The 25,812-nt window shown below is 41.9% G+C and overlaps 1 protein-coding gene across 4 annotated transcripts in view; it reads left to right on the top strand.

The window, feature by feature from the left end:
- arnt2 (aryl-hydrocarbon receptor nuclear translocator 2) overlaps positions 1-25,812 on the top strand; it is a 66,162-nt gene that overhangs the window by 16,779 nt on the left and 23,571 nt on the right. For all 4 annotated transcript variants that reach the window (XM_035627802.2, XM_035627804.2, XM_035627803.2 and 1 more), the window contains 6 exons: positions 2,621-2,834; positions 10,125-10,227; positions 17,188-17,253; positions 19,239-19,324; positions 21,560-21,636; positions 25,389-25,523. In XM_035627802.2, coding sequence (XP_035483695.1) covers positions 2,621-2,834; positions 10,125-10,227; positions 17,188-17,253; positions 19,239-19,324; positions 21,560-21,636; positions 25,389-25,523 — 681 coding nt within the window. The remainder of the gene's footprint in view (positions 1-2,620; positions 2,835-10,124; positions 10,228-17,187; positions 17,254-19,238; positions 19,325-21,559; positions 21,637-25,388; positions 25,524-25,812) is intronic.

Raw genomic sequence — 25,812 nt, 5'->3', positions numbered from 1 at the left:
TGGCATCCCTAATATTAATGCTTCAAATTATTTACCTCCGTCCGCACAACACAGAGCGTCCACTCAAACTACTTCCTGTCTCTTCAACATAAGAGTATCCTGCGATATATTGTGCCTGTGTCACTCCTCGCATGTGTTTTCGTGACAAAACGTCCTTTAAACTCCTTAAACTCCTTCCTTGTCCGTATCCATCTTTAGCCAGGATGGCTAATGGCTAACGGTTATGCGGCACACGTCGGCATAATTCCTATGCCTATAGTCTTAAACACATTCAGTCTCCTCAGCAAGTGGGATGATGCTCAGTCGAAATGATATCCGATTACTGATTGAGCCAGCCAAGGTTATTACACCTCTTAACCCTAATCCCCAAACCCGCCATATGGATTTTAATTCATTTGGCTGAAGCACACTTTCTTCACCATGACACTTTTTTTTTTTACAACAACACAATCATCAAAGATTTCAGTGCGCCAGCCATACATGCCCGAGCCAGAACACAACCAGCAGCACGCGGTGGGGGCTTTCAGTCATGAGCTGTTCCTTTTTTCTTCCACTATTTCCTCTTTCCATCATTTCAATAGAGATTTTTTTTTTTTGTTGCGTCAGTCTTTTGAACTTTGTTTCTCCACCTCCTACGGTTTCTGCTTTTGTTTGTGCGAAACACCCACCTGGCTTTTCCGCTTTTGAACCTTTTTTTTTAACCTAGGAGAGAAGTTTGTTCATAAAGCACTATTCAGACACAAGGCACTTCGAGTGCTTACAAAAGAATTAGAACACATCAATAAACACTTAAATTGAATTTAGAAGACAAAAAAACTAAGAAAAAGGGAAATGCTAGTGAAAAGCCTCCAGCTAATCCAAAATGCCGCAGCTCGAGTTCTGACAGGAACTAGAAAAAGAGATCATATTTCTCCAGTGTTAGAATCTCTGCATTGGCTTCCTGTAAAATTTAGAATAGAATTCAAAATACTGCTCCTAACCTACAAAGCCCTTAATAATCAAGCTCCATCATATCTTACAGAGCTCCTAGTTTCATATTATCCCAATAGATCACTTCGCTCTGTAAATGCAGGATTACTTGTGGTTCCCAGAGTCTGTAAAAGTAGAATGGGAGGCAGAGCCTTCAGCCACCAGGCTCCTCTCCTCTGGAACCAGCTCCCAGTTTGTGTCAGGGATGCAGATACCCTGTCTACATTTAAAGTTAAACTTAAAACCTTCCTTTTTGATAAAGCTTATAGTTAGAACTGCTCAGGTGTTTAATAAACCATTTCTTTATTATGCTGTTATAAGCCTAGACTGCTGGGGGAACTTATATCATGAGCATCTTTCTCCCTCTCCCGTTCTCTCCTTCTCCCTCTTTCTCTCCCTTTATATCTCTCTCCTTCTCCCACCTTTTCAATCTCTCTCTCTCTCTCTCTCTGCCCCCATGTATCTACATTACATGTCACTAACTCTGTTTTCTCTCTCCCCTAGTAGATCTGACCCCAGATCTGCAGGATCCAAACCCGTCATTATTATTATTACTATCATTATTATTAATAACATCATTGTATTTATAAGTATCAGTTTTCACTAATTATAAGTATCAGTCTGGTAGAAATTAAAGCAACTGTTATACTACCCCCCCCATCCCCCGATATGTTTACAGTACATGTCACTAACCCTGTTTGTGTTTTCTATCTCTCCTAGTGTATCTTTGACCCCAGAGCTGCAGGACCCAAACCCGTCATTATTATTATTATTGCTATTATTAATATTAATATTAATATCATCACTATATAATGACAACAACATAATTGTATTTTTTAATTATAAGTATCAGTCTGGTAGAGATTACAGCGGCGGTTGTACAACTGTCCTCTCTCTCTCTTCTCTCCTACTGTCTCTCCTCCCACCCTCTTTCTGCCCACCTCTCCTCTCTTCCTCCTCTCTCTCCTCACCCCAACCGGTCGAGACAGATGACCGCCCACAACTGAGTCTGGTTCTGTCAGAGATTTCTTCCTGTTAAAAGGGAGTTTTTTCTCTCCACCGTCGCCAAGTGCTTTGCTCATTGTGGGATTTGTTGGGTTTTCCCTGTAATATTGTAATATTGACCTCACTATGTAAAGTGCCTTGAGACAATGTATGTTGTGATATGGCGCTATACAAATAAAATTGAATTGAATTGAATTGAATAGTAAAAAAAATTGTTAAAACGTGTTTATGTTTGGCGAAATGCAGCAACTTTTATTCATTTACTTTACTTTTACTGCTTTTACTTTTTCCATTTATCTTTATTCATTGTAAAGTTTATTAATTTATTTTTCGTTAAGGTTTGATAACGACATCATAGGAATTATTTTTTTAAACATATCAGCTGATATATCGATATTTTCTCCCTAATATTGGCAATAGTTTCTAGTGAAGCAACAATAATCTATACTCCTAAGGTTTATTTTATCTCTTCATGGCGCGCACACACATACACACACACACATACACACACACACTCCTTTCTTCTTATGGTACAAATCCTTAACACAATTCCAGTTGTTAATCAGGTTACATATCTATAATATCGCGTGTGTGAGTGTGTGTGGGTTTATGTCTGATTGCTGACGTTCCTCTCTGCTGCCCGTAGGAACTGAAGCATCTGATCCTGGAGGCGGCAGACGGCTTCCTGTTTGTGGTCGCCGCAGAGACAGGCAGGGTGATCTACGTGTCGGACTCTGTGACCCCGGTGCTGAACCATCCCCAGTCAGAGTGGTTCGGCAGCACTCTGTACGAGCAGGTGCACCCCGACGACGTGGACAAGCTGAGGGAACAGCTGAGCACCACAGAAAACTCCATGACAGGTAGAGGAAGTCCTGCCACCTAGAAAACTCTTACTGTCATTACTGGTTTGCAATATGACTCAGGGGAACATTTAAAAAAGTCTATCCTCTTTTTCTATGCTCCTATTCGGTCTTTCATCAATTTTGAGTGCATATGAAGGTTAAACAGGTTTAGGTCTTTTCCTCAAGTGATTTCTGCTTTGTTTAATCTCCTTCTTGTATCTTTCATGTAACATGGAAATTCTAGATGCGCAAGGATATTGAGTTACAAGGCGCTTACATTTAAAATGTTAAATTGTCTGTGAGATGCTCATAGTGCTCACTAGAGGGCAACGCTGCCTTGTTAATCTCAGCCTGCTCTGCAGGCTCCACAGAATCTCAGTGGAGCCTCTGAGTTTGCAGTGGTTGTGAGCGTTACTGTTGGCTGACTGTCACCACAACGTTCAGCCCAGTGTTGAGCCTGGTACATATTGCTTATGTATTACTATCACTGTCCTGATCAAGTTTTTTTTGGCCATGATGCTGATTCAACTCTTTAAATATTGACTATTTGCCAATACAAAGGCTGATTGGTAATTTATGATACTTAAAAGTTGATTAAATTAGCTTTGTGTATGATACATTGAAATAACACATTCATAGGGTGCAGTCGAATTGTCCTTCCTATCTTCTATTCCTTGACCTCAGTGGAAAACCTCATGAGGTCAAAGGAGGACTGATAGGACTGAGGAGAAGCCGACAGCGCTGCTCAGACAATCCGACTCGACGCAACTGCGGATGTTATTGACGTGCGTCTGCCGTGGTGAAAATACACATTTCCGAAGACAAACTACAAAAAACGCAGGGGCTTCATCAGAATGTTTCAGTGTTTTACCACCGTGTGACATCAGATGTAAATGATTCATATATAATGGTAACTTACATGACGACGTGTCTCTTCTGGATCATATTCATATTTTTCTACTTCTTCTTCTACTTCGGATTGAACCGTTTACGTTCGTGTATGGCGCGTAACATTAAATATCGCTGCCGCAATGAGTTGTGGGGCGTCAAAATCTCCTTTCCTTTCGCATAGGAAGGTCCAGTGTACCCTATGCTTAAGGAAATAGGAACGGAAGCATTGAAGCTCTTTTGCATTTATGCATTTAGAGAATCCGAACAGCTCTTATCATGGCTGCTGATGAAATACTTCCGGGTGACTTCAAGATTTCAGAAACTTCCTAAGCCAATTTTACAATTAGACCTCACCCCTGGTTATTTTTTATTATCGTATTCATTCAAATGCTAAAAGTCATGTTTCAAAAAGTCTATAAACTTCATTAATTTATATCATATGAATTAAAGTTCATTTTGGAGAAGGCCACCCCCGACAGTGACATGACAAGAAACACTGATAAGTCTCAGTCCTAAGCCAGTTGGAGAGACATATCCCAACCCTGTTGTCTGTCAGTGAGTCCTCTCAACCTCACTGAATATCCAGTAGGGCCATATAAACCCCCATGTAGAGCTGTGGCCGATGAAGATGCACACACGGGCATGCACCCGTACACAAGCTTGGTTTGAAGCCTTTGAAGTCCCAACGGTTCTTGAAGATAAGTTTCATTCAGTGGAACCAAAGCGGGGTGTTTCGGAGGCTCATTTTCCTTTTTTTCTACCGTTCAATTTTTGAACGGTGTTGTGTGCCCCTCACAGGGCTGCATGTTTTTCCAGCTGGCAGATGAGGAGGGACTGCAAAACATTAATCAGCCAGAAGTGGAACAAGTGATTGTTTTCCCACATACCAGTTGCTGCTGTCTGTAATCCACTGAAGGAAAAACAAGTGATTTACTGTTTTGGAATCTTCTTGAGGGCATTAATAGTGTGGAGATGGGTGCATTCCTTTGGCTTATCACCAGCCCCAGCAGTGTTGCTACTATTGGTTTCACGTGTGTGTGTGTGTGTGTGTGTGTGTGTGTGTGTGTGTGTGTGTGTGTGTGTGTGTGTGTGTGTGTGTGTGTGTGTGTGTGTGTGTGTGTGTGTGTGTGTGTGTGTGTGTGTGTGTGTGTGTGTGTGTGTGTGTGTGTGTGTGTGTGGTTGTGTGTGGTTGTGTGTGGGAGCTTTCTGTTCGGCACACGTTACAAACTGACAATTCATTGTAATCCTAAATACGGCTTGTGTGAAATATAATGTTCTCAAAGCCACTGCTCTTCGTGATACCTCACTGATATCACGAAGCTGAACGCCATCACCACTACAGGTCCTGGGTTCGGCAAGAAATGGTTCTAGCACATATCTAAACCTAAAACCATATTTTATTATTTTAACATTTCCAAGGCTTGAACAAACAAGAGACAGAATGCTATCCGGTGAGCAGAGCACCATTGTTGCTTTGTCACAATACATATGGCCACTGGGTGCTACATTTCTTCCACCCTGAAGAAAGTCTCTCATACCTTATTCATATAAGTCAAATCCACGTCAGAGGTGTTTACGAATGTATCAACCAATGTTAGCTGACCCTAGTCAAGGACCCCCCCACTATTAATTCTTGTGCTTCAGACATGTACTCATTCTCATTCATGTTGATGACCGCACTCAAATTTCTCAAATAACTCAAATAGTTTGAAGATGCAATATGAGCGCAACAAGCTAAACAGAACTGTGCACGTGCCTTGTCCTCTGCCTTCTAGAAACTACTGTCCAGAGACTGTACAAGTGATCGTAGTGAGTTATTAAGAATCATGTCTCCCAGTGCAAGACTTAAATCTGCAGTTAGAATATCACTCCTTAAAGGAACATTTATGCAGGGCCTTGGACTGTTACTTGTCATAAACCTGCTGTTGTTGGTGTCAGAAGAGTAAATGTGTGCTCATGTATGTATGTAGAGCCAAATAAACTGAGCATCCTTGTGGCGTTGCAGAACTCTGCCAGTAGGAGCTGCTGATGGAGACTTAAGAGCGCATCATGTTGCATTTCAAATGGATACCAACAGCACATCCTCCTGAAGTCCTTCCATACAACTCGAGGAATACTCTGAGAAACAGGTCAATGTCCTTAAATGGCACCAAAGACAATATTAGTGAAGTGAGTACCGTCACACAATTCCCAGACATAGTGGTAAACTGGAGTGGGGAAATTGATAGCAGTGATTTGACTCTCAAAAATCCCAAGTTTCACAACCTATGATTTCATGTTTGTACGACTTCAGCCCACATTTTTCCAGCAAGCTTTTGATCAATGTGTTGAGACGGCCAACTAAAAGGTTGCTGTTTGCCAACAAAGTTCAACAAGGCTGTGACCTTCATTTCAAAAAGCAAGATCTCAGCCGAGGTCTGTCCCACACTCATCCGAGTGCTAGATTGCAGCCACTCGTGCATCTGCATCCGGAGAGGCTGAGACTGAGTGAAACTCTTGATTAACTGAGATGAATAGTTTTGGCCGTGACACCCATCACCTCACCCGGCTTTGGGCTGTAGCTTCCTGACGTGTAGGACAATACATTTTCACAACCTCTCTAGATTTCCCGACTTTGCTGCACATCAGGGATGCCATTCCTCTCTGCTCCCCTGTCACGGCCGCAGCACCATCACAGTTTCTATTGTGGGTGGCTGATGTCATTGATGACATCTGATACAGCTTCTTAAAGAACATTTCTTTTTTTGGGGGGGATTTTTGGACGCAGAAAAAACACTGTCAACTCAAAAAAAGACATCCTCATAGATGATTAAAGCTACAGTGTTGAATATAGAAATTTAATATATTGTCCATAACTATGTGTTCATATATATATAATCACCTGCAGCAAAGAACCAATGTTTTTTCCTCAACTTTGAATGAGTTCAATATAGTTACATGAGGTGGACCCGACTTCCGTGTAAATCGCCATGTTTGCTACGTCGTATTGAATACGGTTGCACAAAACGGTCCAGAATATGTTGCATTTGTGTTGAATTGAAGCCGGAAATGGAATCAGCGGTGCGCCGCCATAGAGTGTCCCCTGTCAGTTGATCAGTTGGTTGCGGTTTGCAACTTTACCACCAGAAAGTGCCAGAAAAGTACAAAAATTACACACTGGGGCTTTAATCATATTTTAAAATCCAAATAACAATCAGTGATTTCTGATTGTTTATGACAATTTAATCTAAATACCATGGAAAGCTTAACGCTACTTGGAGGATATACCATGTCTTGGTATGACAGCTGTAAAGCTTTAATTTTTAGTTTTCTGACTAATATGTAGGAAATGTCATGTAGAGAGATTAATGCCTCAATCTAACTTAGTGTAAATGAGTTATTTTTCACTATATGAAAACTATCACTATATGAAACTCCAGAAACTAAGTTTCTCACTTCAAAATTATTTTCATTTGAATTATCCATCCATCCATCGTCTACCGCTTAATCTACTTAAGGGTCGCTCGAGCCAATCCCAGCTGACATTGGGCGAGAGGCTGGGTTCACCCTGGACAGGTCACCAGCCTATCGCAGGGCCACATACAGAGACAGACAACTATTCACTCTCACATTCACATAGAGTCTTCAATTTACCTAACCCCATTCTGCATGTCTTTGGACCGGAGGAAGCCGGAGAACCCGGAGAGAACCCACGCATACACGGGAGAACATGCAAACTCCACACAGAAAGGCCCTGGTTGGTTGGAACCGGGACTCGACCCAGAAACTTTTTGCTGTGAGGTGACAGCGCTAACCACTACACCACCGTGCAGCCCCATTTGTATTTTCCTTAATACAAAATATAATCATATGTAGTAATACGAGACTATACAGGCCTAGAAATGCAAATGTTGCAATTAAGGCTGCAACTAACGATTATTTTCATAATCGATTAATCAAATAGTTGTTCGGTCCTTAAAATGTTGATCGTGTTTCCCAAAACTCCAACATGATGTTTTGTTTTGTCCACACACAACAGATATTTAGTTTACTGTCACAGGATTAAAAACCCCTGAAAATATTCACATTTAAGAAGCTGAAATCTTGAGGATTTTGACCTTTTTTCCCATGAAAACTAGTTGAACCAATTAATCAATTAGTCAAATAGTTGGCGATTCATTTTGTGTTTGTTCCCTGTGTTCTTTGGGCAAATTGTTGTTGAGGTAATGTGCTCTGTTTTGTGTTTAACACAGCCATCAGCCTCCTTTCCTCCATCTGCATCTGCTTCATCTTCATCATCCTTGTGTGTTTTGCTACGGAAGTTCTACTCCTGTTCATATTTTTTGCGAGATGCTCCGAATTCCTTTTCCATCTGGAAAGGATCAGCCCTGTTCTAATGATGATGGATACTGATTGCGCAGGTTCTCGTAACAAAGCCAAGCTGTGAGGTCTCACCTCTTTTGCTCCTCCGTCCTGCATTAAGTAAACGTCGTTATAAGTCCCAGTCCTGCACTAAACCATCGTTTCTGTGTGATCAAGCAGCACGAGGACTCTCAGAAGTGCTCGGAGGAGTTCCTCTTATCCCCTTGGCAAAGTGAGTTTGACTCTGGTAGATTATTATTAATGAATCGTGAAGTTTCACTGTCACCACCTTTTGTACAGACTGTACTAAAGTACTGACAGTTCTAAGTTGAGTTGAGCTGAAGGTCCTGAACTCTGTGTTGTTGAAACCTCAGTCTTTTATCGGAGAAGCTCTCCTCTGGCAGGTCCAGAGATCAGCTGTCTGCCTGGGTCTTAACAGGAATTTCTCTTCCAGCCTCCGTCCCAGTGCCAGTAATATAGAATCAGTTGAGGAAATTGCACACCGAGTGCACACAAACTGCCATTTGTTGCTCTTAGATCACACAAATGGCAGTTTGATGTTAGTCACAGTCTGATAACTAGTCCCTACGAGGACCTTGTAGAAAAAAACTGATGTGTGGAGGGGAACATTACCCTGAATTTATGCTCCTGGGACATTTTAACTGAATAGGTGTGGGTGCAGTGATCAGGGGCTTTAAAACTGAAGTAAGATGAGGTAAGATTGTTGGAATGGGGTTCTGTAAGTGTGACCGTGTGAATTTGGATGTGATCTATATCGACGAGAACAAGTTCCCAACAACTGCCGGCCAAATTAAACTTCCACAGCATTTGCTACGGATAGGGCCCCTCAGAAAATGACATTTGATCCCATCAACCCTTGCCAGATGGAAATATTGAAGATTTACCGATGTGTTTTTATGCCGTTTTTACTTCATTTATTCTGTGGGTAATAGTCGAAAATGCAACCATGAATTGTTTAGACCAGCAGTTCCCAAACTAGAGGGGGAGTTGTGAGTCACCAAGTGGAGCAGAAAAGCATATTTTTCAGCTGTCATTATTACAAAATATAATAAACATAATAATCTAATTTAAAATAATATCCTAAAAAATATGTCTTTTGTCTTTCTTTGTCCCCACATGACTCCTGAGGTGATTTTGACAGTACAGTGACAGTATCACTTGCAGCAGGTTGATTTACAGCACAGCAGGTAGAAATAGGCACGTGCATTACAAAAAACTACAATATCCCCGTTTGCCTCAACCACCTCCGGGGATAAAGGGTTCGCAAGTCTCTGGCAGCGTTATTTTTGGGGGATCAGAGCTGAAAAACTACTTGACTCTCTACTTCCTGCTGATGAAGAGGAGATCCAGAGCTCAAAGTTCACAAATTACACCTTATTTTTCTCATCATATCACAGACAGTCTCACAAAGTAATGAACAGACAACCTGTCCAGCTCTGGCATGGCGCAAACAGGAGATGAGACAAAAGCGTAGGATGTTGTGCTTGTTGTGACGGACAAGGTTGTAGCACTACAATCTATTATTACCTGTCAATTTCATTTTCTTGATCAGAATGATATTTAATATACAGGAAACCACCATGCATTTATATAGTAAAGGCGCCGAGACAAACAATGAACAGAGACACCGACCGTGCAGTGCACTCTTCACGTCATCACCATGCAAAGCAGACGAATGGTTTCTTTTCACCGCACTCCCTCGGCTCCACTCTGTGACCTGCGGTGCCTGTTGTCGTCCTCGGTGTTGTAATCCGTCAGAATGATGGATGGTCTTCAGCCAGCGATGGAAAAAATATTCAGTTCATGTGAACCCTGGTTACGCTGCGCAGCTCCAGTTTTTGGTCTCCTGCTGGAACAGACAGTGTTTTCTCATCATTTCCTTCCTTTGTACCTGATTACAGGTCCTGAGGTGAAAAAACAGCCGTTTGTATACGAATATAGATTATAAGAAGTAAGACGTGACAGGATGTTTGTTGTAATGAGCCGTTACCGATCATTATGATGATGTTTTAAACTGTGCACTTGCATCACAAGCTGCTCTTTGTGTGTTACTAGGACGGATTCTGGACCTGAAGACGGGAACAGTGAAGAAGGAGGGACAGCAGTCCTCCATGAGGATGTGCATGGGCTCCCGGCGCTCCTTCATCTGCCGCATGAGGTGTGTGTGTGTGTGTGTGTGTGTGTGTGTGTGTGTGTGTGTGTGTGTGTGTGTGTGTGTGTGTGTGTGTGTGTGTGTGTGTGTGTGTGTGTGTGTGTGTGTGTGTGTGTGTGTGTGTGTGTGTGTGTGTGTGTGTGTGTGTGTGTGTGTGTGTGTGTGAGACTAAGTGTGTTTGTTAACATTTCTGCACACTGACTTGGTGTAAATGTGTTTCAGCTTTTGTGCAGTTCATCCAATACCGGGCTCCAGTCATGAAGTGTGACCTTTAGCCCGACCGATATTATCGGGCAACAGATATGAACATTTAAATGTGCATTTATGTTTACATTTTAGGTCAAATAAACTAAAATATTTAGCTTCAATTACATATCTATGTCATAAAGGTAAATGACATCTTAGGAATCATTGACATATTGAAAAAATATATATATGTGTATATATACACATGTGTATATATATATATATATATATATATATATATATGTGTGTGTGTGTGTGTGTGTGTGTGTATATGTGTGTGTATATATATATATATATATATATATATATATATATAGTATCGGGAATCTTGTACTCCCTAATATCTATTTTGGCCCATATATCATATATATGGGACAGAATATCATATTTTTGGGGCAGAATATCATCTGCCCCAAAAAAAACATATCCGTTGGGCTCTAGTTACAGCTTGTGTTTTTAAACTCATGACACTAGATTTCCAAAACTTCCAGATCTGTCACTGTGCTGTATTTCAGTGATTTAACTGTAAAAAAGTGCTTGTTACACAAGAACTCCTGACATTTTTATGTCCGGGATCAGTGCTGTCTCACATTTAACTGTACTTTTACTTATAAAACTCGTTTGATTTGTCTTCGTCGGCATTCAAATCCATGTGTCAGTAGAGTTAATTTCAAATATTTATGTTAGTTATGGATGTTTAAATAATGACTCCGTAAAATCGATTAGGCGGGGGCTTAGAATGAGTCTCGTTGAGATCGAATGGAGCCTCTCATAAAAGGTCACTTCTGCTTTGGAATAAATTGACATGCAAGCCAGCAAAAGTGGTACACAGTGTTAAACAGCAGGGGTTCCTGTAATGTGACATGCAGTCGGCAACATGCAGCTCGCAAAGTGACAGCCATTAGACACTTACAAAGATGGCAGTGGCAGGTTTCTTGTGTGAGTCACACAGGCGGAAGAGGGAACAAGACGGGAGATACTCAGAGAGGTGAAATGTAGGGTTGAAATCAAATTATAATCAAAATATTGACAAGAATGTTTTATTGATCGGAACTACTGATCAAATATATATATTCATTTGTTTATTGATTATATATGTATCTGAAACGCTGAAATATTAGATGTAGATGACTAAATCCAATAGAGCTGCAACAGTTAATCGATAAATCGATTAGTAACCGACTACTAAATTAATCGCCAACTATTTTGATTTTGAAATAGTTTTTATGTGTAAAAATGTTATTATTTTCTGGTTTCTTTGCCCCTCTATGACAGTAAACTGAATATCTTTGGTATGTTGACGAAACAAATTTTTTGTTTGGGAAACACAATCAACATTTTTCACCATTTTATCGTCCAAACAACTGATACTTAACCGAGAAAATAATCGACAGATTAATCGATAATGAAAATAATCGTTTTTAATTTTAACTAGCCACATGGAAACTGAAGGTCTTTGCAAAAAAAATTAAGGAACCAATGTGATCTATTGGTAGAAATGGAATATGATTTTTATAAATATGTTTTCATTAGTGTGTAATTGCCTGAAACTAAAAATGATGGTGTATTTGTTACTTCAGAATAAGTAGAATGAGCAGTGAGTAGAGCAACAACAACAGCAGCAGCTGTGTCTGCACAGGATGTGTTCAGGAACATCATTGAGGTGTAGGTTACCTGAGTTTGCCGGCACTCATGAGGTCAATACACAATCACTACAGTTACATACGTGTACAACAGAAGAAAGAAAGACTTGAGGTTTAAAGATATGGTGGAGGTTGCATTACAAGCGCACGTATGTGTGTGAACAGAATACAACTTTACGATTCCTGTGTAGACCCGTGTGAGATGTTCCATTTTGAAAATATGTGCGAGGACATGCCAGGGGACATTGACTCTGCGTTTGTTTCTAGCTCAGCGTCACTCTGTTGCAAGTCTAGTGATTCCATCAACAAGAGCACAGTCAACGCTTGATGAGCAAATGCGCAGCAATCAAGGAATAACGCCGCAACTGTAAACAAAAGCATCTTAAAGAATGGGGGGTCTCCCATCAGCAGCATGAGTGTTTCATGTGTTTTTGGTTTTTTTGTACGTGTGTCCATGCGTGCGTGCGCACGCAAACTCCTTGCTTCTGCGCTTGCCCCGAGACAAAAAAACATTGATTTTTGGAACCAGCATTTCGCCTCACCGTCCGAGAGAAGTTGTCTGACCTACACGACCTGCCACCTCTCTCTTTGCCAGCGTGGCGCGTCTTCTCCGCAGTGGGACTGATCATACACAGAATGCATTCACGCCTCTCTCCCGAACACGTTGACATGCGCTTTGTCCTGGGCAACAATTTAATTCATTTTAGGTTTTCAGAAAACAGTGTTCCCAATTTTTAACTTTTTTTTTTTTTACCGCTACAGGCCGGCAGTGTTTGTTCAATGTTAAGTCAAGTAAAAGTGTGACCTGCAAATTTAATTATGTTAAAGGGTAACTGTGACTGTTTTGATTGAGAATAAGTATCACGTGTTGGGTAGGCATCGGAGGAAAGATGCGTTGCGATTTAGAAATAGATGTAGAAAAACGAGTACTCGATTGGCCCTCGAGGAATTGATGCGTGGATCGATATTGTAATTTACTACTCGTGCCCATCCCTAGCGTGAATGGGTGAATGTGACTTTCCTGTAAAGAGCTTTGAATGGTCAATATGACTAAAAAAGCTCTAAATAAATACAGTCCATTTATCATTTCACAGCTGCTGCATAGTGCCTGAAATCCCTGCAGCAACACATATGTGGATAAAGCTGCATGTCTCTACTGTGACCGACACGTGTTTCTGAGCTGTGTGACCAGCGATGTGACTGGCTGAGCGTATTCATTCATCACCACACTGTCTTGTGTATCACCTTCCATCAGCTCCTACTGCTGCTGCTGCTCACACAACAGCAGATGCACTTACAGAAAACCACACAGCGCATCACATACCTCTTGTTGTTGTGCTTGCACAATTAAAATGATGGCCCCTAGAAGGGGTGTGAATCTTCACTGGTCTCACGATTCGATAAGCTATTTTATTTATGTTACTGTTCTTGTGATTTGTTTTTGAGTTGCCTCAGCAAAATACTGAGTGATGTTAAGTTGGGCTTTTATTGTGAAGGGCAGAACGGAAGAAGAGGCAGCGGATGCGCTGTAGTGTATTTGACGGTGATAAATAAAGTTGATGTTTTCCCGTCTTGGATCACGCTGGTTCATAAGACGGTCTCCGTGTTGTTACTTCTTATAAATGATAATGTACAGGCGTAACAATAAACCCCCAGTTACAGCATCAATTATTGGCTGAGCTCGGTCAGCTATTTCCTTGGCAGGCGTTATTACTACCAGGAGGTAGTTTTGAACTCTAAAACTTTATTGTCCATCCGCGGTCGGAAAATCAACAAGAAATGGCAGTGGGCTATAATCGATTATGGTCCGTCACTGCATTGATGCAGCACGATGCATCTTAGAAACACTTAATTTCAACACTCCTAGCCCCTAGTCCAATCCATATGATCTTTGGCTGTGTACAAACATCAGCTATTTGCATTTCAGATTGTCCACTTAATGAGCCAGCACACCCGAGTGCGGATTACACCCCTGTGTCGATTTCCTACAGGAAAGCCAAAGTCAAGAACTATTGATATGGCGAGATTATTAAACGTGGTAATCATCAAATCACCAGATGGGATGTCATGACCTCTGCTCACAAGGGATGCCCGTCACCTGCCACAGCTGGACTTCCATCGGCTGCAGCTGCACCCGTCAGCGTCCGACACAGTAACGTGACCTTTATCCCGAGGAGCTCCTCTGAAATTGAAACGACATAATCAAGTCCTGGCTGAGAAATGAGCAGTTTTCAAACGTACATAGTGTTTCCCACTCACAGAGATTCTACTGTGTTGGTAGCAGACGGGGGGGAGGAAGATGATATCAGATGTGCTCGTTGACGAAATTGTTGTTCTGCAACGGCGGCTTGGTACCCTGGACAGCTGTGTACTCACCGCGCTCCTTAATGATTCATCATACCTGCTGTTTAAATTGAGACGTCCATGGACCCATAACCCATTTCACAGCACATGAACCTCAGGCCGTATGCCTCTCTGTTCTGACACAATGACATATTTTTGCTCATTGGAGGCTGTTGGTTAAATGGCCGATGTCTCCATACACTTATTTATTAGACTTGCATCTATTCTAGTAATCATTGCCATGTGTTGGACACTTAGCTTCTACATAAGCAGATTCTTGCTAAATTTGCCCCTTTACTCATCTCACAGTTTGCCTCACAGCCCTCATTTCTCACTGGTTAAGAATTTGATCAGAGCAGCTCTGACTAATTCGAGGCTTGCAAGGGGCTTGTGTTTAGTTTAACAAAAACAACATACCTTCTCCAATTTCTCTGCGTCACGCTGTGGTTGTGTTGTTGCCATAGAGTGTGCAGAATCACCAGAGGCTGCTGCAGCCTTGTTTTGGCTGGAGCCGTCACAAAGGCCCGATGCTTGCATGAGAAGCCACGTGATGCGGTGTTGTTAAACATTTCTCGGACTCCCACGCTCTTCTGTTCTGTTGCTATTCCAGGCTGTGCGTAATTCAAACAGTATCCTGCCTGGACGGTCTGAAAGAGACTTTCGAACAAGGAGTGAAAATGCACCAACTTCTGGGACACGTAAATAAACATTGTCCGAGGGGAACGCAGCAGGATCAGCAGGGCTAACTTTTCAGGGTCGCCGTGATTAGATCCAGCCAGGCAAATGCGATCTTCAGCCACGAAGGCGGCGTTTTCCACAGGAAACCACTCGCTGGCAGGGGACAACTGGCCTCAAGAAACACCACAGGAGGCTGAAACCTGTTTGATTTAATTCTGAACAGGTATTTTTTCTTTCGGTGGTTTTCTGAAGTGTAGTCACTCACTCGTGGCTGAGACAAACCGTGCAGGAGACCTTTCAGTCACGGCCTTCCTATAAAGTGATTATATCCTGTTCGCAGGATGTTTTGAAAGGAGTAGGCAAAGAGGCCGAATGTGTGGAATTAATACAGACCACATTGTGGAAAACAAAAGAAGAAATTGAGCATCAAACTAAGTCACTGACCTTTTCCTGACATCCCTCCATCAGTCTGCATCTGAAACTGTAGCACATCGTACGTGAGCGATGTTGCCATCTTCATCCACAGATAGATTAATGTAAATCAGATTGAACCTATCTTAAATTTGTTTCCAACATTCTCATCAGCTGTTGTCAAACTGAGAAATCTCAATTAGTTTTATTTTGCCAATTTAACTCTGACTTGATGTTAGGGCTGGTCGATATGGACCAAAAACCATATCTCGATATTTTTTAGCTGAATGGCGATACTCCATATATATCTCGATATTTGTTTCCGGTAAAGTAATAACAAAAAAGTCAATTCCAAGTCAAATCAACATGTGCAAAATGTCACATAATAACCAGCTGCCCAACATGTACATGAAATTGACACAAAAATAAACTTGTTAGTTAAATAACAATAAATAGTTATATTTAAAAAATTCTCCTTTCTTGCAAACAGGGCACAGCGAGGCTGAATGAAGCTTGCAACGTTTGTTTCGCTGCAGAAGGCTGCGAAGGCTTCAAGCTCTGGGTTTTACACTCCTCGTACTGCGGTTTATGGAGCTGTTGTATGTGGTGGTAGAGATTTGTCATGCTCAAACCTTTAGTTGCAACCCGTTAAGCGGGATTCTCTACACATCTGAAACTTGGAATCCATCTCCAAATGATCGAGCCAGTATTTGTAATAATCTTCGGCTGCTTTCCGCTCTTTGTGTCTGTTTCCATGTTGGTGCTGCATGCAGGACTTGTGTGTGGGTGGGTAGGGAAGGGGCAGTTATGGGTTTCGCTCAGAGAGGAAGAGGGGCGGGGCCAGACGAAATTGTGTGTGAGGGACTGACAGGGAGAGGAGAAACAGGCGAACTGGCGGTACCGCGAAAGAAACATAACGTTATTTTAACGCAACATAAATCTTGATATACACGATATTGTCTTATCCTATATCGTGTTTGAAAATATATCGATATATTTTAAAAACTCAATATATCGCCCAGCCCTACTTGATGTTAGAGTTGAGAATATAAATCTGATCACTTATCAGTGCTGTTGAACGTCTCACTGTTTTTGGGGGTCGGAGGATTTCAAATTATCTGTAATTCGCCGTGGTGCATCGAATGGTGACAACTCTGAGCTGCACTCTGTTCCTTTTAAATAGATTAATGGGAAATAATGAATAAAATAAGTCATGAAGTGGGTCTTTAAGAAAAACGCTATATGATGCAAATTGACCCACCCACAACTATAAAACTAGATTCAAATAGTGTTTTATGAATGACACGATATCACACTGCTGTGATACTACTCGCTCGGGGCTGGAAAATGTGGTGAAGTGTATCAAGGAAATTAAATACATGGTTTGAGCTTAAAGAAAAGTGCCCCCGGCATGAATGGAACCATAAAAAGAGCAGCTCACGGTGGAACTGTGCAACGCGGTTTGTAAGCACTGCATGGTTTGGTCAGAACATTTTGAAACCATTTCAATAAAGAGGTGATGATTTAACAAAAGTTGCGTGGGTGGATATTGTTTGTGGAGCAGTTGTACAGTACGTGTGCTGCCTCCCGCTGTGATCAGCATCGTGGTGTGTGACATAAGCTGTTGTCTCTGTATTGTGTGCAGGTGCGGCAGTGCTCCTCTGGATCACATCTCCCTAAACCGCCTGTCCAACATGAGGAAGAGATACAGGTACAGGAACTATGATGTCTTCTCTGCCTTATCCTACCTGTGTGTGTCGTCACATTGTACAGTAATCTCCTGCTTTTCCTTCTCCAATATCCCCTAACATAAAACTGTTGGTGGGCAGCAGTATATATACATCATTTATAACATTTCTAATAACCAGTTCTATCATAAGTATCAATTGTCTTGAACTAAACTTAATCATTTGTACAACATGTCGATCAGGGTTATATGTTATGTACAAAAACAAGGAAAACAATTTAGCAAACCACAATCTCTGTGGGCCATTCAGAATTGATCTGTCAACTGTTCTGTTGACAGATCAGAATATAAAAATGACTGAAAAAAAAGAAACTTTGCCAAACCACAATATCATCAGACTACCATCAGGCTGACACAATTTAAAAATGTAATCCAGGCCGACTGCTTTCAGTACCCGAAGAATATTCGTCAAAAAAAGTTTTACATGTGACAGCAGACTGCTGCTGCTTTTGGACTTCATAAAATGGGCAAAATAAACTCATCAGTTGGTATTTTTATTTAGTACCAAAGCTCCCGCTCACATACCAGATTGCCAAATATGATATTACAGCTCTTTTCATAATAGTCCTGTCATTTAGAATAGAGCTATTACATGATCTTAACCTTTACACGATCACCACAACTTCTCTCAGATTCATAACTTGATGTTACACACCTTGCAAAACAATCAGTGGCATCCACACGTTAACATTGGTGCCAGCATCTCCAGTGTCCGATGGTAGATAATTCAAATAAATGAACTACAGGATAAAAAAACGAGGCTCATCAGACATTACAGGCTGATACCTTGATCTCGAAAGTGCACACTAAGATTTCAGTTTTTCAGCTCTAAAGCTACAGTGTGTAATATTTAGAAGAACCTATTCACAGAAATTGAATATATTGTCCATAATTGTGTTCATATATAACCACCTGCAACAAAGAACTTATGTTTTTTCGTCAACTTTGAATGAGTTAAATAAAGTTACATGAGGTGGACACGACCTCTGTCTAAGTCGCCATGTTTGCTACGTCATGTTGTGCAGCGTTTCGGTTCCACTGCGACTCGGGAGATCCGAAAATAATCAGCACCCCGACTTCCCGGGTCCGAGTTCCGAGGTATAATAGAACGCAGCATTAAATAAGGTTGCAGAAAATGGTCCAGAATACGTCGCCTTTGAGGTTTGCAACTTTACTACCAGATGGTATCAGAAAAGGAAAAAATGACACACTGGGGCTTTAAACTCGGACCCCGGAAGTCGGGTTGGTGATTTTTTTCCGACCTCCCGTGTCGCCGAACGCAGCACAACACGAGGTAGCAAACATGGCGATTTACACGGAGGTCGGGTCCCCCTGATGTAACTATATTTAACTCGTTGACGAAAAAACATTGGTTCTTTGTTGCATTTGATATGAACACACAATTATGGACAATATATATTCAATTGCTTTGAATACGTTCTTCTAAATATTACACACTGTACCTTTAAACAGTTTATTTTCATTGGGACTTTTCCTTCTTTTTCTTTTTTTTCAACGATGCCAGCCCATGAGCTGTAATGGCCTTTCTTTCTGTGTGTGAAGCTTCACAGTGAAAGTGTCGAGGTGACTTTAAGATCTTAACGTCTTCTCAACTTTACCGCCACACAGCCCCTTGACCCTCACTGGCCCGCGTTAGGTCATCGTTTTGGAAAACCTCAGTTGACCCAGTGCAAACCAAAAGAGCAAGCTGGCATTTTTTTCAGATCTGCACACTGTGGAGTTAGTTTTGGAAAATGTCCACTTTAGGGGGATTAACACACTTTGAGTCTGGACAAAGGCCGGAAACAGAGAGAGAAAGATGTGCTTATGAAGTGAACTTTCTCTTTGTGGACGTATTCTTAATGTCGGGGAGGCCTGTGGTGTTTTTTGAAGGTCTCAGTAAGTAACATGCTGCTGTGTCTGTGTTTGTGTCTGTGTTTGATGGACAGGAATGGCCTTGGACCCTCAAAAGAAGGAGAAGCTCAGTACTCGGTGGTGCATTGCACTGGCTACATCAAAGCCTGGCCCCCAGCAGGTTTGTACACACATCCTCAGCTTCGACGCTCTTGTCTCTATCCTCGCCGCTCCGGTTTCCGTGGCCTGGTCTAACCTGCAGCGGCTGTGGGCTCTGGATTGACCTGGACTCAACCGCAGATCTCCTACAGCTCGTGTAGTCCTGCTGCCCAAATCCAACGTGCGTGAGCGTCTGTGGAAGTGGCTGTACTTTGTATGGACAGCCGCTGTGGTCAGCCAAAATACACATTTGTTACAGTGTCTGAAGACATTTCTCAAAGCTCACCTGCACCCAGTCCAAATATTTCACTGACCTGCAGGCAGAACACTGAAAAAACTGAGCCCTTAGCCAACTAAATCCATAGGCAATGTTTCTTTTTCTTTACTGTTCACCTAATTACTTCTCTCGCTGTTCACGAGCTGACTTTAAACGACACTCATTTAAAGAATAGGTTTGATGATGTTCTATGTCTCTCTGTTCATCAACGAATCCCATAAAAAGATTTCCAAACCAAGAGCACAATGATATCTTATTCCACTGTGCCATAGTTTTCCAAAACTTAACAGACATACATCAGCAGTCCCATATAGAACGCTCTCTCTCTCTCTCTCTCTCTCTCTCTCTCTCACACACACACACACAGTCATTTATTTTCACTCAGTTCGGCATCACACCCCCCCAAAAAATAAATGTGTACAATCCATCACTGAAAATAGTCCTTAACAAATGCACTTTTTTAAGTTTGAGTAATGTTTTCTAAGAACCACAGTGACTGGCCGTTTTCTGAACCTTGTTTTAAGTTGAAACTAATCAGTGTATCTGTGATTCCAGCGAGATTTTTTACTTTGTCCGAACTAAGAGTTCCCACCACTCCTCTTCCGACGTGTCCTGACTAATGTTAACCATTTCTTTTTAACTCGCCAAAACCGACATTCACACCCAGTCCACGCTGTGATTGTGACAGAGGAGCATTGTACTCGTCTCTCCAGCTCTCTCTCTCTTCTCACCCTTCTGTGACAGTTTTAGAAGAATGCGATATTAAATCAATTTCAGAAGAAGTTCAGTTCAAACTCTGTCCTTGTACCTTTTACAGGGTGAACACAAAACCTCAGAGGCACTCTCAGACTTCACCACACGCACACGCACAGTGCAGTGTTTACAGACATTGGAATGCACCCCCCCTCGGTGTCAGACCAGGTGTGTAGATGGCAGGGTGGTGTAAGTGAACAACATCCAGAGAATCACATCTAAATCACCCTCAGAACTTTGAGGTCATGCGGGAACATTTCAATGTATAACACAAACACACACACACACCATATGTAATTTGAAATCACTGACACATGCTTCACTTCCTCGCGCTAAAAATACTCATCTGGAATATTTTGGATACTTTGCTGCTGGCAAACGATCGCCAGGCGAGACGCACGCACATCACACTCATAAGTCGCAGATGGCCGACAGTGAGGCGGCGTGCAGACACACAGATGGGTTGCATATTGAGCCGCAGTGAGACGGCTGCCGACCGAACTGTGAGAGAGGAGAGGAATGTAGCCGCAAGGACAGAGTCTGATGGAGGCTCATCTCTCTCGGCTGTGTGGCGAACTGCCACAGATGACTGATAAGGAGCTTCAGCGAAAATAAAAAGGCATCTCACAAACAGATTAAACAGCACCCAGGTGTATATCTTATATAGACTCCTCACTGTGGACTATTTTCTTGGCAAGTCTGAGTATGTGGGTTTTTCTAAGGTCCTTGTATGTAATCCGGGTTAAAAACATCAGACAGAATGTCAGGAGATCAAACTCCTCCTCAGGGGTTTTCCATAGATCCACATATATCTTTGAGGTGGTGGGATTAAAACACCTCATGTATCCATGTGCTTGGGCCTGAGGAGAAAGCACACACACGTGTACACTGTGTGAATCCCGTGTCACAAGAAAGTTAAAGCAGTTCTTCACAATGATAAGATAGAAATGAGACATGAGGTTAGAGACTGGAATTTTACCTCGTGATCTGGTTATTATCCGTCGTTGCGGAGTATGGTGTCGTGGCTGAAAACATTATCACAGCGTGGAGGCTTGACGGTGAAAAAAAACATGACTTATAGATCACCGTGAGGAGGCAGCCGCCGTGTCAGCCAGTACATTAGCTCTCACCGCTGAAAAGTTCAAGAAGCAAATCACGCTTTGTGAGGAACGCCTGTTCAATGGCCGCTCTTTGTTTCACTCCTCTCCCTCTCTCTCTTTTCCTCAGGTATGACTATACCAGAAGAAGACACAGAGGCAGGTCAGACCGGAAAGTACTGCCTAGTGGCCATCGGAAGACTGCAGGTGCGCATGTGTCTGTGTGTGTGTGTAAATGAAGTGCAGAGGAGCACATGGTGTTAATATGTTCTCTCTTGGTTCATCCTTGTTATTCTTTTCACATCACAAACACTCACCATCTCTCCCTTTCCTCATTCATCATCATGTCTTTACTGTCCACTGTATATTAAAGACGTACATGGACACATCACATCGAAAGCCCAGAGGAAACGGGGCATAACATTCAGTATGTCCGCAAAAAGTCCCCGGCGGAGTTCAGCAGGGCTCACTGCTCGCAGATCGGTCTGTAAACAAACACAGATCTGAGCTTGTGTACAGCTCCGTTTACAAAATATGGAAGCTCACGGTGTCATTGATATCGCTGTTAGGACAAGAGCTGGACCATTTTTGTCATGATTAAACAAAGAGGCAGTGTCTGCACGAAGGAGCTGTGAGCGTGAGTGAGCAGCGGCGATCCAGAGAGATGAATGCTAATTTACTGATTGATTCATTTTGGTTTCCTTCCGAAACAGAATTAAATATCCATCCATTCGGGCTGTTGCGTGTCTCTCTTTGTATCCAGGCATTCGGCTCAAACCTCAGAGTCACGCAACAGTAAATATTTAGAATATCGCAGCAATTCAGTTGTTGAAAAATATGCATTACATATATATTCGATAATTTTTTTTTAAAACATTGGTCTAATCTTCGTGGTTCACACAGTTCTTGATAGATGCGATGGAAATGCAAACAGAAATGTGCAAAAATAAAACGCACTTTTAGCTAGCAGTTTACGCCGGAATTGAATTATTATGGGTCCAAGAACAGTTTCATCAAAAAAAAGTTTTTTGTTAAAGGGCCAGTGGAGAAGCGTGGCTACCCCTGTCAATCACTTGACTTGTTTTGTAAATTGTAGAATTCCCTGGAGAGGGAGTGAGGCTATGCTGCTGTGTGGGCTCTACTTCCCTTTCCTCGCTGATGAAGAGCTCGTCTGCACCTCGTTGACAGTCTAGGGTGCGACAGCGGGGAGCGGCAGAGTTATTTGACCTTTCTAACATGTTGGTCGGACCAGCGTCAGATGTTGTCTGGAGCATCTGGTCACGTTCAGGTGCCATTGGCTTTCTTGGTGTGTTTCCTCCTCACGTGAAGACGCAGGGGCTTTTAGTTGGCTGTTACTTTCAACAGTCAACAGATCACGAGCAGAACGTTTAGGCCTGCCACGATAACTACTTTTTGTTGCACAATATATTGTCCCAGAAATTATTGCGATAAACAATATTATCGTCATGATAAGACTAAGCTTGAGCTTGCAGTATATTGGTCCCACATGGTTTGTGTTGCTGCTGAGAGAAATGTTATCCCAAGTTTAGACTAGTGTTTAGGCCTCAAACAAAAGAAGCAATTAGAAGACATAGCCTTTGGAAAAGGCACAAAGAAATCCATATTTTCTGACATTTTTTCTAGACCAAACAAGTAATTGATTAATCATACGACGAGAACAGATGAGAGGATTGAAGCAGCAAGACTTGCTGGACTGTTGTTGACAATCATTATTATGTCAACAAACACGCATGTAGACATCAGGGCTGTTATTAAGGTCAATCAAAATTATTGAGTTCATATTCATGCATCGTACGATAAGTTGATAACGTAATTATCATGACAGGCCTAAGAACGTTAATGGTTCAAATGATCAAAGTGGGGAGCGTTAGAAAAGTAAAATCAGGTCAGCTAGAACACTTTCAGCCAACAAGCACAGTCGCTGATCACACTTCCGATGTGTCTTGGTCACAGTAGAAATAAAGAATAAAAATTAGTTTTGTCCAATGGGATATGACTGTTCACCTTTTTGTGACAAAAGAAAACCAACAACCTTAAATCCGGTTGAATCATAGAAGCCACATGTTTAGGTTCACAATACTGACACACTTTCCCCCATGTGATTTCTGTTGATTTTCCTTTTTGATGGCTGGTGTCTATTCTAGGGCTGCAACTAACGATTATTTTCATAATCGATTGATCTGTCGATCATTTTCTCGATTAATCGATTAGTCGTGTGGTCCATAACAAAAAGTGTTGATCGTGTTTCCCAAAACTCCAAAATGATGTTTTGTTTTGTCCACACACCAAAGATATTTAGTTAACTGCACAGAGGAGCAAAGAAACCAGAAAACATTCACATTTAAGAAGCTGAAATCAGAGATTTTTTTTTAAGGAGGGTCCGTGGATTTCCAGTGCTGAGTTATCACAAATCAACACATGAAAAAAACAACTCCGTGCATATATCATTTTACTACTCACATATGTTGACACAAGCACAAGTTTTTTCATTGACCATAATGTCACAGCAGCAGGCCGTGTTAAATGCCTTAATCCTCATATGTCTGGAAATACATTATCTAAGTCATAAACCAGCCGGAATATGTATCACCCCCGTAGGCCTGCATGGTTCCTGGCAGAAGATTGTTTTGTCCAATAAAGTCCATAACCAGTCACAACACATATCTGGTTTCCACAGCAGTAGAAATGTGGTTTGGAAAAATGGAATGGAAAATGTTTGTGGTAAAATTTCTTCAGAGACGCAATTAAGGGATTTTCTTTTTTTTTTAATCAAAATAACAACAATGGAACAATCTCAATGTTTAAGCTACAAAAGAAATGGAAATCAATGCTTGAAATAGAAATCTTGGATGGAAAATGGTAAAAATGGCACGGAATGCGTGTAACCCAGTGTCCTACCACTAACTCGCTAGCAAACTCAGAAGAGATCTAAAGCAAAGAGCCACAGAACAGGTTCGAGGCTCGGTGGTGAACCACACTTATGTTTCCTGCAGTTGTTTTTCTTCTTAGGTTGAGAGGTGAAAACACAAATCACTAATTTAGGGGTTTTGCAGGTGAACACTGCAAATCAGGTACACATGGTATGTGGAGAGAATAAATCGTCCGCATGTTCGTGGAGCCACAGAGCGCAGAGGAGGGAGGGAGCTGTACTGAGCATCTGAACACAGGTCAGGTGTAGACGTGGATTGTGTCGTAGCTGCTGCAGGTGGAGAGTTTTCTATTCCTTCTTGTTGGTGTGGGGGTTTTTTTGGACACTTGGAATCTGACAGGAGTTTGAGCTCACCACAGTATTTCGTAACTAAGGCAGAATGTTGCAGATTTCTGGGGGCTGATACCGATAATGAGGGTTAAAACATTTTCAATACCATAAAAAAAAGTGTTGTTATCAAACTTTATGACCAGAGATGTCGTTGAGGCTTGATATCTTACAGTTTAACCATAAACTTTATTGGCCAGTCGATAAATCGGTCGGGCTCTATTTGTTACTCAAAAGACTCTAGTTAGACAACTGCATTTTATTTATTGGTTATTGACTATTACTTCATCATAATGTTAATTTGTTTGATTTCCTCATGTATCAACAGCCTGCTTTGCATCCCATTGCATACATTTTTGTTATTTCTTTCAATCTCTTCATTTTTCTTCCGCCCGTTTTTGATGAATAAACACTATTATGAACTGGGCTAAATATATGGATCACAGATGCGGCGCTTTCCACTATTAATTAGACAGAAATGTTTTGTTCTCAGTCTGGTGCGGTTCATTTAGTCAGCTGGTATTTGGCCACCGTTATGCTGCCGCAGCCCGAATGCAGGGAAACAGTTTCAGACTGTTGTGTGTGGATACAGTGTCTGTGTGTCGGTGAGTTATGTTGTGAAACGCTGATGTACAGTTACAGTCCATCTCTCACATCTCTAATATGTGTGTGCCTCCCTCAGGTGACCAGCTCTCCAGTCTCCATGGACATGAACGGCCTGTCGGTGCCGACGGAGTTCCTGTCGCGTCACAACTCGGACGGTGTCATCACCTTCGTTGACCCGCGCTGTATCAACGTCATCGGCTATCAGCCTCAGGTCAGCTGAAGGGGTTGGCGGGAGGAGACGTCACAATCGAGACAGCAGTGTTTTCCATCCTCTTGCCGCTCATGCGAGTTTCATGCGAGGGAAATTCGCTTTGTCCTTGCGGCACAGCGAGCTGCCAGCGTTTATTTTTCATGAGCTTTTCATTAAATTTTCAATTCGAACTGTAGAGAGAACCAGGTCTTCATTTTAAACATGCTCATATTACACGATATTTTAAGTATGTCTGGTTCTCCTCAGTTTTCTAATCTGCTCCTGTTTGTTAATTTGCTGCTGGTGCAAA

This window comes from Scophthalmus maximus, chromosome 4 (assembly GCF_022379125.1).
Source record: "Scophthalmus maximus strain ysfricsl-2021 chromosome 4, ASM2237912v1, whole genome shotgun sequence".
Taxonomy (NCBI): Eukaryota; Metazoa; Chordata; class Actinopteri; order Pleuronectiformes; family Scophthalmidae; genus Scophthalmus; species Scophthalmus maximus.
The sequence above is the reverse complement of the archived record's forward strand: the minus strand, read 5'-3'. Positions and strand labels throughout refer to the sequence as shown.